Raw genomic sequence first — 15,790 nt, 5'->3', positions numbered from 1 at the left:
TCTTTTTTTTTTTGGACATTCACTAACCAAAATTCCAATAGATTTTCTTTCTAGCTAGACAAATTCAATGAGATCCTCAGAGACAACACATCACACTCTTTTTGAGTCGAGAATCTTTCATGTTCAAGATGAAGTTTTAGTGTTTGAGGAAGAAATGAATTTTTAAATTTTTTTATTGAAAATAATGACAATTAAATATATTTATATGTGCTAGAGAAAAGGCACAAAGTTAATATAATTTGTTTCCATAATTCGAGTTAAAAGCATAAGTGATGATTCAAATCAAGTGATGAATTGAATTGAATCAAGAAAATGGTGAAAACTCAAGAGTGTGGTTTGAATCATGACTTGGAATTATTTGAGTCATGTGATGTGAATCACACTGAAATTTAATTTCTATCACATTTCCAGAACATTTTTTTTTATAGATTTATGCTCATCAAATCAAATTATTTGAAGAAATAAACCTCATGACTTGAATCAAGGATAATGGTGATTTGAATCATGTTTCCTTAAAATTAAATCTTGAGAATCCACTTTTGACATGAGTCGAATCAGGATATGGCATGATCTGAATCATGCTTAAACATTTTTGTTTAATCAGAATTATACAAAGCCTTGAATCGAGACAATTGTGTTGACTTTGGTGAAAAGGTCATTTTATGCATGAAAATTAATCAAAGTGAGCACAGACAAAAAAATTATCATTAGGCCACGTTTATGGGCGCGCTAAGTGAGCACAGACAAAAAAAGACTTATTGGCTAAGTACCTTCGTGGTGAAGGAATGGCTTGTGTGCTTAGCAAAGACGAGCAGTGCGCCTAGTGAGCTCGAGTGGCTAGGGCTAGTTGTAGACTGAGTTAGAATTTCTTAACCTAAAAGAAAGTAGGCGCGCAATGCAAGGATAGACAGTGCACCTAGCACACCTACCTTTCTATAGCCTATAAATAGGAAGTCCAACTTTAATTTTTAGGGAGATTTAAGTGAATTCAAGGGAGTACATAAAAGGAGTAGGTTTACCTTGCTCTCAACAGGAGAATATGAGAATGGGATTAAAGGCGAAAGCACTGCTCTAAGTGACACTTGTATGTGGCTCTCCAAATTTATCTTTTATGGATTAGTTATGCAACTATAGTGAAAAATCGTAGATATAAATCTATTTGTTGGGGGTTAGATATAGTCACTGTATATTCATGTTTCATTCGGCCATGGCATTTTATGTAACTCTACTTAAGTTTTAATATTGATGATTCTTCGTTCTTAGTGCATATTTTGGATTAGCTATCTAAAATTTGTTTTCATAACACGACTTGACATATAAAAGTTGTTGGTTGTTACTATATTCAAGTCTCCATCTATTGGATGCTAATGCCTAGACATAGGATTAGGTTTAATATCAGCAGAATACTGATAATTGATAATCAATATTTTTAAATAAATGTTGGAACTTAATGATGTTGTAGTTAATAGTGCGAGACATTTCGTATTAACTAATACAACTGGTATCGTGTTGTTGAGTCAGAGATGAGATGCGGTTAGAGCAACCGAAGATAATATTAATAGCTAAGTAAAAGAGCATATTACTAACCAATGTTATTGCATGAGTATAATGATGATGAAATCTACCACTAACAAGTTTTCTCACTATTAACACTAAATCTCCATTTATTTTTTGTCATTTACTTTTTTGCAACCAAAAAACTTTAAACTCTTACTTAGAATCATAAAAACCATTAAATCTATGTTTAAGCACAACCAATTTATGTAGATATGATAATATTGCACTTTTACCGGAAAACTACACAACAAAATGGTGCCAATGTTGAGGACCAACGTTAATTTTTAAAGACATCTCAATAATTTTTTTTCATCATTTTAAATTTTCTGTTCATAAATGTTAATACCTATATATTTTGTTTATAGTCACTAAACTACTCATAGTATTAGCTAGTTCTAACTATTAATGTGAGGAAAAGATCTAGTAGAACACCTTCTATTCAACCCCGAAATTGAAAGAACCACTTGAAAACTCATAATGGAAAAATTGAAAGCTATATCATTAGATCCAATAGAGTCTTCAGTTTTAAAACAGGAAAACATGGCTGATGCGGATAATAACAATTAGAACAACCATAAAAATAACGGAAACAATATTGGTGGCATGGCATGCCGCAACAGTCTAAGACGTTCGACACACATATCCAGAACATAAGGAATGCATGTCAAACTGAGATGAAGTGAGACTGGTACTAATTATGTATGCTTACCCTTTTTCAAGTTTAGATCATGAAGACTCATATACTTTCCTTACAAAGTTTTACGAGATTTTTAGGATGCTATGAGCCTCGAAGACGGGGAAAAAGCGATATTCCCTAAGGTTGTTTCACATTCACTAATTGGAAAAGCAAAACAATGATATTTAGACCAACTAGCATCAACAATGACAAATCGAGATGAGTTAGAGGAAAAATCTTTAAAAAAATTATTTCCTCATAACATATTCATGTAAGCCAAGATAACCGTATCAGTATTCTCTCAAGGTGCAACAGAAACATCATGTGAAGCTTGGGAAATGTATAACTTCGTGCTTAGAAGATGTCCAAATCACAATTTTTATGAGCTTATAGAGATACACATCTTCCAAAATGGGACACAACAACAACCAAAGTTGTTGCTAGATGTTAGTGCCAAGGGATGTCCAAAAGCGTAGAAGATTCAATTACAATCATTGAGCGAATGACACTCATTGATTATCAGGGACATCGTAATAGAAACCCTGACCAAAGAAAAAGTGGTATCATTAAACTAAATATCAATGATTCAATTCTATCACAAAATAAGTTGTTAACTCAAACAATGGGTAATTTGACGAAGCAGTTGTGTAAATTTCCGTAATAATTTTAAAAAAAAAGTTACATTTGTTAAAATTGAATGAGTCTATCGATAAAAAACAATAAAAATTCCACAAAACAAAACAATAAAATGGCGAACAAACTCACAATGACCAACTTAATAACATAAAATGATAAATTATACACATGCATGACAATGTATATGAAATAACAAAATTGAGTGTATGCAATACATATGTTTTTAGATATACAATAATTGAAGATATTATAGTCATTGATTAAATATACACAACTTCTAAATTGAAGATGATCTATCAATCAAAACAAAATAAACGCTACAATTGAATAAAAAATAAAATATCTCAAAACCAACTACATAAAAACACAAACAAAAAATTTATAAAAGTCATTTATTTAAATCAAAACAGATCATTCTAAATCAAAATTAACCACCTTTAATAAACAAAATTATTTAATGAGTGATAGAGATAAATTTAGATGACTTTGTGGCACTAATTATGAGTTTGTGCCTATCTCTCTTTCAAATATTTTTTCTCTCATTTTTAAAACTTTTTTAAGGAAAATTTTGTCACCCATTATGATCTTACATCATTTGAGATTAATTTCTTCAGTTAGACTCAGAGAAAACTCAATTTTTGTAAAAAAAAAACCTAAAATCTAATAGATTTCTCAAATCAATCTACATTCACAAAAATAAATATTAAATAAGAAGTAAAAAAACATAATTTAATGAATTAGGGTGAATATTTAGTACGGAAGTTTGAAAAGAATGGAAGGTTTTCAGTTCGTATTGTTTATCGTTATTGTATTAAAGATGCTATTGATACCTCACATCTTAAGATTAGTGAGAAGTGGAAGCTTCTTTCGAAAATTAAGTCCCTCTGAGGGTTAAAAATTTTCTTTGGCATTTATGCAGGAATTGTGTGCCAATCAGATTGTGCTTAATAAACAAAGACATCCAATGTCTTACTCATTGTGGTATTTGTGGTGAAGGTGTTGAAGATGTTGAAGATGTTAAACATTTATTTTTACATTTTCTCAAGAGTATCAAGTGCTAGAAAAAAGCGGGTTTTTGGTCCATGTTGCAGCAACTGCTGAATGATAACACCTTATTTGCTACAATAGATTTTTTTTTTTTGCAGATTTCAAAATCAGGATCTATAAGCACTGTTCTCAACTATCTTGTGAAGTATTTGGAAATGTAGGAATAATCAAATATGGAATCTCATAGAGGACTCTTCGAACACTATTTACGGTCGTGCTACTCATTTGTTATCATGATGAAGGAATGCCCAAGAACATCGATTGGGAAATAACAATCAATCTCAAAGGTCTACGAATATTAAGTGGAGTAAACCTTCAGCGGACCGTCTTAAATGCCACATTGACACATCCTTCTCTAGTAATATGGTAGAAATAAATGCTTGCATTTAAGATAACGAGGGGTATTTTGTTGTAGCTCGGACCGAGTGGTTTTGCCCTATTACCAAAGTAGATATAGGGGAAGCTTTAGACCTTCTTAGATCTATTAAATTGATACATGCTCTTGGGTTTGATACGGTGAATTTTGAGTTGGAAGCTAAAAATATTGTGGATAATGTGATTAATCAGCAACCAAATTATTCTGATTTGGATGCTATTACGTTACAATGCAATCGCTCATTAGCACTTTTTTTTAGGAACTTTCATGTTAAGTTCGTTATGAGAAAAGTTAATGAGGTTGCTCGTGTTTTGACACATGTGGCTCCATTTCTTGCTAGTTTTCATAATTTTATTGATGTACCAACATGTATTCAAGATCTTATTAGTAATGAAATGAGTTAAAATCTTTTACTTAAAAAAAATCAAAAAAATATTAGATGTTGGTGGTGTATTCTTAGAATTAGTAGGCCATCAAAATTTAAAGGTGAACAAATTTGTTAAAAATAATCAAATCAAATGGTTAATGTTAAAAAATTAATAAAATTATTTTTGAACACTAAACAATATTGTCTTTACTTAATATAGTTAAAGTTAAAAGTTAATACAATGGACCAAATTAGTTAACAAAGATATTTTTGAGGATTTAAATGTAATTTTTAATAGATAAGAAATCAACGTAGAACCTTAAATTAAGTTAAAGAACTCCGATATGAATTAAGTCAATACATTTTTTTAATAAAAGAAAGAAAGACATCTATACGAGATATATGTTTAGATGACTTTATGAGGTCTTTTCTCTTTCTTATCTTATTATTATTATTATTATTATTAGTATTATTATTATTATTATTATAATTATTATTATTATTATTTATTTATTTATTTATTTATTTTCACTTCTCTTTTTCATAAAGTAGTCATTTTTTTTAATTTTCACTTTTCTTTTTCATAAAATATTTATGAGGTATGAAAATCACATAATCTATTTTCCGGTTGAGAAACTTCTCTTCCCAATTAGGGTTATACTAGGGGTGGCAAACGGGCATGTCCGTCCCGTTTAAGCCCGCCCTACAAAAGCCAGCAAAAAAAATGGGACGTGCGGTGCGGGCTTTTTTAAGAGCGCGGGTCTAAAACCTTTCCCCGTCCCGCAAAAAAGTGAGGGCGGGGCGGGGAAAGCCCGCGGGAATTCGACTTTTTAGGCCTAAAAATAGTAAAATTTTATAAAAAACAAATGCCCGCAAAAGCCCACAGAAAAACGGGGCGGGGCGGGACGAGCAGATTAAAGAGAGCGGGCCTAAAATCTTGCCCCGCCCGCAAAAAAAGTGCGGGTAAAACGGGCTTTTCTCGCGGGCCGGGCCCGTTTTGCCACCCCTAGGTTATACGTTAGAGGTGGTAAAACAGGTCCGGTTTGTTGGACATGTCTATTTTGTCCGCACTTTAGTGTGGAGCAAATCAAAGTTTTAAGCCCTCATTCTTTAATGTGATCGTCCTACCCCATTTTTTAAACGGGTTTTTGCGGGCATGAAAATTAACATAAAGTTTTGCATTTTTAGTCTTAATAGGTGTAATTCCCGCCCATATTTTTTGTAGGACAAACCAAAATTTTAGATCTGCATCCTTAATTATGTCCGTACCGCCCTGTTTTTTTACAGAACAGACCTAAACGGGATAGACATGTCCGTTTGCCACTAACTTACCCTCACAAAAATAAATATTAAATAAGAAGTAAAAAAAACATAAATTAATGAATTAGGGTGAATGTCCCAAACAAATCATGGTAATGCAATATTCTATCCCAGAAAAATCAAGTGAAGAAGCAAATTGTTAATCCCTGCCCAGGTAAAATCCCCAATTTACCCACCTCCGCGAACCTGCTCGGAACTCGTGTGCACCCTCCGTTGAGTAGAGGGAACTGCACCTCTGGATTTCGAAATTACTTCTTCCTTTTTCTCTTTTCCCTCTGAGAATCGGCTTCTTCAACCTCAAAACCTTAGTTTTTTCATTATTTAAGGGAAAATTGTGAGAAAAATTGGGTTGAGTTGAGAGAGGAAGATGACAGAGGTGTCGATGTGTTGCAGCAGCAGTTGCGAGCTGAGTCCAGATGAAGAGAGGATCATTATCAGAGACATTGCACTTTCTGTTCAAACTAATATCAAAGAAGGCGACACCTTCTTCATCATCACTCAGAGGTAGAAGTTTTCTCTTTTCATTTGCTTATGTTTATTTTACTTTTTTTTTTTTGGTTTCATTTGGGTACCCAAATTAGACCCAAAGCTTAAGCCTTTTTTCTTTTTTGATTTTATTACATCAGTGTTTCATTCCTTGGAAAAATGGGGTGTGACCAGAATTCGGTGGGTTTTATTATCTTGCCCCAAAATTTGATTTTTGCTTTGTTTTTATGCTCATTTGTGGTTAGGAGTGATAATATTATTTAGAGTGTTGGGGGTAGCATCCGGTGGAAACTAGACTGATTTGAGCATTTAGAGAGAAAACATGCTAGAGATCAGATGGAGGGTAGTCAAACCGGTACAGGTAAAAAAACCTAGAAACCTTTTAAGAAAGATCTTGAGATTAATGAGTTGGATAGACACATGGTTTTTGATAGAACATTATGGTGCACTTTGATCCATGTAGCCGGGTCAACTTAGTGGGAAAAGGGCGGATTGTTGTTGTTGGTTATGTTGTTCTTGTGGTGGTTAAGTGTTGGGGGGAGATAGGGGATAGTTTTAGGTGAATATTGCAATAATCTTAGACTGGTTTAATCCAATAGTTTATTGTTATGCCTTCATTATGGATGCACATCAGCACATGACAATCAAACCCTTGTTTTGAAATGAATGATTTTGGGCGTGTCTTTGATGGGTTCTTATCAACTTTCATTTCATCCAATATTGTTTTACACAGGAGAAGTTTTTGCAGCCCTTTTCTAACAAAGACCTAGCTTGTAGTTCAGTTGTTTTTGTTAGAAAGCTAGGCAGTGATAGTGTTACTGTGTTGTGTTGTGTTGTCTGTCTCATGTCTGAGCCCTTTTACTATGAAACTTATGTGTAGCTAATTATGTGTTCTAATGGAACCTATATACCCAATAATGGGAAGCTGCTTCAGTTTTTCTTTTTGAAAAAGCAAAATATATTTATAACACACTAATCAAAGCACAGGATATGCTAAGATTAGGATAGGGAATTTTAAAACATAATGTTCTGCATAGTTACAGCGGCAACAACACCTCATCTAATGACAATTCACATCCACCTAATGCCATCCCACCCACTTTTAGTACTCCAAAATCTACAACCATTATCAAAGTTGAACATAAATATAATATGTAAAGAAGCATGTGTAATTCCTTCTGACAGTAACATAGCTTCCACCCCATATCCCATAAGATTCAGTTACAAACTCTAGACTTACTTACTCCTCTTACAGTAAAGAGTGTCCCTTGACCCCAATCCCATTATAATTGCATTGCATGATGAAATGCTGAGTTGCTGCAGTAAAATCAAAGTACAGAAGCTACTATGAGCATGAACCAGAGTAAATAATCAATCTATTGAAACCGTTTACCACATCACCAAAAATCCAAACCGCAGCCACATGAAAACAGTGGAGAGAAATATCTTGTGACTTCAAGTTAAGTTGTCTTGAGAATAGAAATTTTGCAGTAGCTTCTGTCATCATTCTATCTTGAAACAGCACCTGCATAGTTTCTCCATTCCACTATTAATGCAATGCATGTTTATGCTTCCTTACCCTTGCTTCATAATCCACCTACAACCGGTACCTTACTGCCATCTATGCTTCCCCTATATTTTTGTCGAATTCATGCGTGCTGCATTCGCAAAACTCAACCAATTTTTGTGAACTCTTGCTCAAGCTCCACCTGTCTTCACTGCTGTTGAAATCCCTCCACCATATCCCAGCACTAACAGTCTATCATATTCAACGCAAACACCACCATAATCTTTCTTCTGGTTCACCTTTAATTCTTGTTTTCAACACTGCAGAGGAGGCCTTTATTATTTCACCATATCGACAATTTATTTTCAATTCTTGTACCACTTGCTCAGAACCTAAGCAGCATCCTCAAAAGTATTAGCACACTTTGTGACAAACACATTATTCCAAATGAAAGGAGCTTCTTGACTGTAAAATCAATTAAATTTGAACTTCAGTTTCAAGAGTAGATTTTCCTATAAACAGGAAAAAGACCCTTGTGCAAAAAAATGTCACCCCTTGCTTGATACTGTTGACAAAGGGTCCTGAGAGAAACATATATTTTTTTAACATTAACAAAAACCCAACTACATAATACGATGCAGACACACTTTCTCCAATTGTTGTTTTGGTGGCTATAGACTAATTGGTTGGTCGAGTTTGAATGGTATCACACAAAATAAGAATGAACTTTTTTCTTTGTTTCCATGCAGATGGTGGCAACATTGGATTGAATATGTGAACCAAGACCAGACAAACCCTTCTTATGATGGATCTTCCTTTCATGAACATAGCGATTTGGCTAGTTTAAGTGCTTTAAAGAGGCCAGCTGGTATTGATAACTATGATTTGATAGATAATACTGGATCAGAGGACTCTACTACAAGTATTCAAATTCACGATACACTCTTAGAAGGGCGTGACTATGTGTTACTTCCCCAAGTGGTTTGGGACCAATTATTTAAATGGTGAGTTTGTCTGCTTTTCACATATGCCATTTTTTGGTTTTCCTTTTGATTTATTGATTTTCTCAGTTTTATTGAGAAATATAGCATCTGGTACCAAATTATATACAGTAATACAACTAAACCTGTAACCGGTCTTTAATGTTAGCTGCTTGTCTTTTTTCCTTTCATTCTCAACTAGGTATGGTGGCGGACCATCATTAGCGAGGAAAGTTATTAGTTCAGGTCTTTCCCAGACTGAATTTGCAGTAGAGGTGTATCCTTTACGCCTTCAATTACTCGTGTTGCCAAAAAATGTTCGCTCCACTATAAGAATCAGCAAGAAGGTATAATATGAGATAGTAATGAATTGTGATAAGTACATCTTTAAAATTCATTTCCGTTCTTTTGCAAGTGTTATTCAACTTGATCATGCTATATCTACCTGAGAGTTGAAATATTTTGGGCAGGAAACTATTGGACAGCTACACAAAAATGCTTGTGAAATATTCGATCTTCAGTTGGACCAGGTAATGACTTCTCATTCCTTCTCAGAATTCTAAGGGTTTGTTGGGTTTCTGTTTCTATTTCCATTTTTTTATTGCAAAAAGGTCACATTGTATTCATTTTGTTTTCTGTTTCCAAAGATTTATACGTGAAACATTGAAAATAACAACCAATTGTTTTTAGTGTATCCTATGCAAAACTATCGATATAGTTAACAAAATGAATGCAAGGTGACATTTTTACAATTACAAATCAAAATGAAAATACAAACTATATACACACCCTAATATTTGAAACAGTGTTTCTGTTTTATTCTGCATGAAGTAAAAAATAGATATGCATGTTGTAGGTGCGCATCTGGGATTACTATGGCCATCGGAAGCACGCCTTGATGAATGACATGGATAAGACTCTGGATGATGTCAATCTACAAATGGACCAAGATGTGAGTCTTCAGTATTCACCGAGTTTTATGTAGGAATTTTCCTATTTCCCTTACGTTTTACATTTTAATACTCTTGTTTTTCTTTTGATTAATGGCGACATTCATACAGATTCTTGTTGAGGTCGTAAACAATACAAATAGCACAAGCTCTGCTCAAGAAAATGGATCAGCACAGAGGGAAGCAAATTCTGTTCTTGTGGAGCCTTCAAAATCAAACTTATCAGCTGCCGGTGCCCTGTCTACTAGTAAGGGTGGATCTAAAGGCAACAATATCGAACATTCTTCATCTCAGAAACTAAATTCTCCGGACAGAGATTCAGAAAACCCTTATGGAACTCTTGGTGTCACCACAAGAGGTTCATTTGGTGGTCTCACTGGGTTGCTAAATCTTGGCAATACTTGTTTCATGAACAGTGCTATACAGTGCCTTGTTCATACGCCAGAATTTGCTAGATACTTTAGGGAGGACTATCATCAAGAGATAAATTGGCAAAATCCACTCGGCATGGTTGTAAGTATCATTTTAAAAGCATTAACTTGTTTCCTTTTCTTTCGATATTTTTTATGCGGGCTAAACTGTATGGTAAGAACTTGGAGTATTGATAAAAGATTATTTATAATCTTCATTAAAACATGATATATAGTATTATTAGGCATATCATGAAACAACTATTGCAAAAGCTCAGGCTTTAGAGTGAAGGAAGATGGATGCTTTTAGGCCTGACATGTCTCCTCACGCCATAGTCTTTTGGATTTGAACTATTGATGATTTGTAGGCACACAACCCACTCACCCATGCTTAATTGTTTCTTATTATTTAGAAAAATGGGGTTGCAAAGGATCAAATTTTAGACAACTTGGTCATATAAACTATGGTGTTATCTCATGAACCAAGTATCCCAACAGCTTAAGCTGTAGGTTTAATGATGCTTTTATTGTGACCAAGGTTTGAGTTCACTTTTGATCTTCCAATTGATTTCAGTTTGAACAAGGTCATCCTGATTATTCAAAATGATATCTATAGAGGACAAAAGTATATTTTTTTCTAAAACTTCCATGTCCGATCGTACAATTAAGCCTAAAGTTTAATGAATGGTCATGAAAGTTGTTTTTAATACATTTATCCTGCCATTAAAATGGCAAGGAAATGCTCTGTTCATTCCTTTGCTCCGTTACTTTTAGTTAATATCTTGGGCTATATTTACTTTTTAAATAAAGGAATATTTTAGTAGTTTGTTGTAGTATTTGTATAGGAATTTTGTCTTTAGCTTTGTAGCATTTGTGGCAGAGAGGGTATCTTGGTTCTAAGAAGATGACTATGTCTATATATTGCTTGAATATGAGCAAATTAGATTTTACATTTTTGTGCTGCATTATTGTACCAATCCTTCAATGACTTTGATTGGTTGGGCAATGTTTTTCAGTTGACTCTATATAATTTGTCATGACTAGGGTGAAAAAGGTGGGGCAATAGAGACTTTCATATAACTATTAAAATTGCGATTAAGTACTTTGTTTTAAATGAAGAACTATATAGGCAATGAGAGATCCCAGCTCAGTTACCACTCAAGCTGAGAAATTTTTACTACAGAACTATTAGCCCTATGTTATAGAGATAAAAATAGTGCACTAAATGAGGGAAGGCATAATAAAAAATAGGACCTTAGCGAAAAAAAGTAGGGGTAGCATTTATGACGGAAATATGGTATGTACTCGCCTTTGGTGGATTTGCCATACATTTACTTGACATTTATAGATTAGATGGTTTATATATGCACATGTTTGCAATTGGATATTATGACTTTGTTTGGTTCATCCATGCGTCCAATCCTATCCGGTGGGAGAAGTTTTTCTTTTTGATTTATCTTTTTGTATTAACTAATTGTTATAATCATAAATTATTGCGCTTACATGAAATTTCCGATGTGTAGGGTGAGCTAGCCCTAGCATTTGGTGAGTTGCTTCGAAAACTATGGGCACCTGGGCGAACACCGATTGCTCCTCGGCCTTTTAAATCAAAGCTTGCTCGCTTTGCACCTCAGTTCAGTGGGCACAACCAACATGATTCTCAGGTTTGCTTAAGCGAAATTATTTACCTCTTTCAACTTCCATGACGCAGTCTGTGGTAGCATTTGTTTTATTATTTTATCAGGAGCTCTTAGCATTTTTACTTGATGGTCTCCATGAAGACTTAAATCGTGTTAAGCACAAACCATATATAAAGTCTCGAGATGCTGATGGCCGACCGGATGAAGAAGTGGCTGATGAGTATTGGGCAAATCATATTGCTCGTAATGATTCCATAATTGTTGATGTGTGTCAGGTGAGTCAAGTGACTACATTTTCAGACGACATTACTCTCCTTTACTGGCATAGGTTCTCCATAATGTATTGCTTTATTTATATTGGACTAGTATGATTCAGTTGAGCCTTGGTCACAATATATGGATATGTCGGTTAGAAATTGTGATGTCTATTTTCATTTTTTATGTTCATAATAAAAGACAGAAGCTCATATTTATTTCTGACACTTCATTTATAGGGACAATACAAGTCGACTTTAGTTTGTCCAGTTTGCAACAAAGTCTCCGTCACATTTGATCCTTTCATGTACCTTTCCCTGCCTCTCCAGTCCGCCACCAATAGGACCATGACAGTGACAGTTTTTAGTTGTGATGGTTCTACCTTGCCATCTCCGTGTACAGTAACAGTGCCCAAGCAGGGACGGTGCAGAGATCTTATACAAGGGCTTAGCAATGCATGCTCATTGAAGCATAACGAGAGGATGGTGCTTGTGGAGGTGTGTACCATACTAGAATAAAGTTAAATGTGTCTATTGGAATTGCATTAAATACTTTATTTTAATTGGATATGTTTTATATTTGATTTGTTATTTGCAGATACGAAACCATTTGATCCATAGATTTTTTGAAGATCCTCTTCAATTGTTGTCCTCAATTAAAGATGATGACCGTCTTTCCGCTTACAAGATTCCAAAGATGGACAAAAACACAAAGTACCTCCAGTTGATACATCGCCGCAGAGAGCAGAGCAGTGACTCACATACCGTTTCAGGATGGAAACCATATGGAACACCTATTGTTTCGTTGATCTCATGCGATGATACAATCACCAGAGGTGACATACAAGTAATAGTGAATGGTATACTCTCTCCACTTTTGAAATCTGCTTCTGCTGAAACCAACACCGTGTTGAATTCAACAAATAAGGATGATACCGGTTCAAAAGCAACACACCTACCAACGTTACCTTTACTACTGGTAGATGATAACAATGCTTGCATTGATCTTTCAATGGGAGGGGAGAAAGTAGTTAAACTGTCACCGTCATCAGCAAGAGTGTTGGTTTATATTGATTGGTCTCAGAAGCTTCTGGAGAAGTATGATACTCATCCACTCGAGACTTTGCCTGAAGTTTTGAAATATGGGCCTGTAACCAAGAAAGCTCGTTCTGAACCTCTTTCATTGTACACTTGTTTGGAAGCTTTTCTGCGTGAAGAACCTTTGGTGCCTGAAGATATGTGGTTAGTTTATCCTCTCTCATCTATCCCATATATGCTACTAATATTTTGTCTCTCTCATACTTAGCAAACATTCAAATGGAATATGCATTAATAATTGTTTGCTTGATCTCTTTTTGACCTGTTTAAATTATTTAATTGTATCTCCTTAAAAAATCACTACATCTGTCCAGTGTTATCGAGTATTGCACCATTGCGGATACCAGTGGCTGCTATGACTCTTGCAAGCTACAACTAATGCTATTCTAGTTCTCTTTATAGCCAAAATTACTATATCATAAGAAAATTTTGAAAATTCCGAATTAGGGCAAAATGTCCACCTGCTGCAGAAATATTTCTTAAATCTTCTGCTGATTACATATATATTGCTAAGGTTCTATGTTTAAAATCCGATGTAGGTACTGTCCTAAATGCAAAGAGAGACGGCAGGCAAGTAAAAAGCTTGACTTATGGAGGCTCCCAGAGGTTTTGGTAATTCATTTAAAGAGGTTCTCATACAGTAGGTCAATGAAGCATAAACTCGAGACTTTCGTTAACTTTCCTATTCATGATTTTGATTTAACAAATTACATAGCCAACAAAAACAACTCGCGGCGTCAAGTATATGAACTCTACGCCCTTACCAATCATTACGGTAGTATGGGTAGTGGACATTATACTGCACATATTAAGGTAAAATGATAAATAAACCATTAATTCCTTGAATTTGATTCGGCTTTTTAGTCTTCATTTTAGCAACACTGCGTCCTGACTTGTGTATATTTGGAATATGCAGCTTTTAGACGAAAACAGGTGGTACAATTTTGACGATAGCCACATATCGCTCATAAGTGAAGACGAGGTTAATACTGCAGCCGCATATGTTCTGTTCTACCGGAGGGTAAAAACTGACGATGATGATATTGTAAGCAATGGAGCTTAGTCTTCTTCCATGTATGCATTATTAGGCATTAAATAGATTTTCAAGTGCATGTCTCATTTCAGACATTTTTTGTTGTGTAATGAAAAACACTAGCCTGTTGATAATATAATAGTTTAGTCAATGAAATAATGTACTTGTTCTATTTTCAAGTTTACCCTTTGTTTTTGGAGTTTCTTTGATGAAATAATGTACTTGTTATATTTGATCATATTTTTAGAATATTCAGCATTATGCTTAATCAAGGTGAAACTATTATGATGGAGTTTGTTTAGGGGTGGCAAAACGGGCCGACAGCCCCGCCATATGCCCGCCAAAAAACGAACGAGCGGGGCAGGCATGCCCGCCAATTAAAATGGGCATAAAAGTCATGTCCGCCACGTCAAGATGGCGGGTTGGTGGGCGGCGGGCTTACCCGCCTATTTTTATTTATATTTTTTTAATAGATTAATAGGCTTTTTTTACCTTTTAATTAATTTTTTCACTTATTTTTTAAAATATTTTTTTATAAAATCAAATTTTTAACAAATTTATTTAAAAAAAATTACATATATTTATAAATAAATGTATAAAATAAACCATCAAGAATTGCAATTACTAGAATTAACTTAAAAAAGAGTGGGTTTTGGAGGAGGGCGCGGGCGGCGGGCTTTGGCGGGGCGGGTATGGCGGGCAGCGGATTTTGGCGAGCGGCGGGTCTAAAATCTCAACTCAACCCGTCATTTTTTGGCGGGTGCGCGGCCGGTCCGACGGACCACGATCTGTTTTGCCACCCTTTTGTTAGAAGCTGCATAGTTATAAACATTTTTGTTTTACTGATATAATTTTATTGACAAAACTTAGGTACAATTATTTAGGTGTGGTGCTTATTATTTTTCAATGAAAATATGACAAGTAAATTTCTCCTATTTTCACTCACTAAATCATATTTACGTATATTTGTCATATTTTTATTGGAAAATAGTAAGAACCACACCTAAAGAATTGTACCTAAGTTTTGTCCTAATTTTATTTGTTGGATTTCAAATAAAACACTTGACAAAGAACTAACACAACAGAATTTTGAAACATCTTTGACTGCTAAGTAACCCTCCAGTATCTGAACAAGAAATCTACATAATTTTCGTTTAAGATTCTTGCCTTTCAGTTTTCTTCTATCAACCCCTTCCACCTGTGAATGCCTGTGGTGTTTTCCCTATCCTCTCCATCTTGTGTGAGCGCTCATACTTTTGCTTATGATGAAGATGGCGTCATTGAAAGTCTAAAAGTATGCAAGAATGTTATAATAGCAAAAATTTTGTCTTAAAAAAATCTATTCATAAAGGATCTGTTACTATGGGACTATCTAAATTTGGTTGCAATCCTCGGGATTTACATATAGTGGAAAGAAGACCGCCTGAAGATCATTGTTACCGGTACATTTTAA

General features: G+C 34.6%; 1 protein-coding gene across 1 annotated transcript; it reads left to right on the top strand.

The window, feature by feature from the left end:
- Positions 1–6,058: 6,058 nt before the first annotated feature.
- LOC131609988 (ubiquitin carboxyl-terminal hydrolase 5-like) lies at positions 6,059–14,509 on the top strand. The gene is made up of 12 exons (XM_058881837.1): positions 6,059–6,483; positions 8,722–8,976; positions 9,155–9,299; positions 9,423–9,482; positions 9,809–9,904; positions 10,014–10,415; positions 11,836–11,976; positions 12,057–12,227; positions 12,447–12,704; positions 12,805–13,448; positions 13,844–14,117; positions 14,221–14,509. Exons 1-12 carry the CDS (start codon positions 6,347–6,349, stop codon positions 14,365–14,367), a joined length of 2,730 nt encoding a protein of 909 aa, XP_058737820.1. The 5' UTR covers positions 6,059–6,346; the 3' UTR covers positions 14,368–14,509.
- The last annotated feature ends 1,281 nt before the right edge of the window (positions 14,510–15,790 follow it).

The sequence above is a fragment of the Vicia villosa genome, linkage group LG6, assembly GCF_029867415.1.
Source record: "Vicia villosa cultivar HV-30 ecotype Madison, WI linkage group LG6, Vvil1.0, whole genome shotgun sequence".
Taxonomy (NCBI): Eukaryota; Viridiplantae; Streptophyta; class Magnoliopsida; order Fabales; family Fabaceae; genus Vicia; species Vicia villosa.
Note: the sequence above shows the minus strand (reverse complement) of the source record. Positions and strands in the feature narration are given on the sequence as shown.

Bases quoted from the DNA above. Each gene is read 5' to 3' on its own strand.
- LOC131609988 (XM_058881837.1), top strand. From the start codon at position 6,347: ATGACAGAGGTGTCGATGTGTTGCAGCAGCAGTTGCGAGCTGAGTCCA. The intron at 9,300-9,422 runs GTATAATATGAG...TATTTTGGGCAG, and splicing joins CTATAAGAATCAGCAAGAAG to GAAACTATTGGACAGCTACA. The intron at 9,483-9,808 runs GTAATGACTTCT...TGCATGTTGTAG, and splicing joins TCGATCTTCAGTTGGACCAG to GTGCGCATCTGGGATTACTA.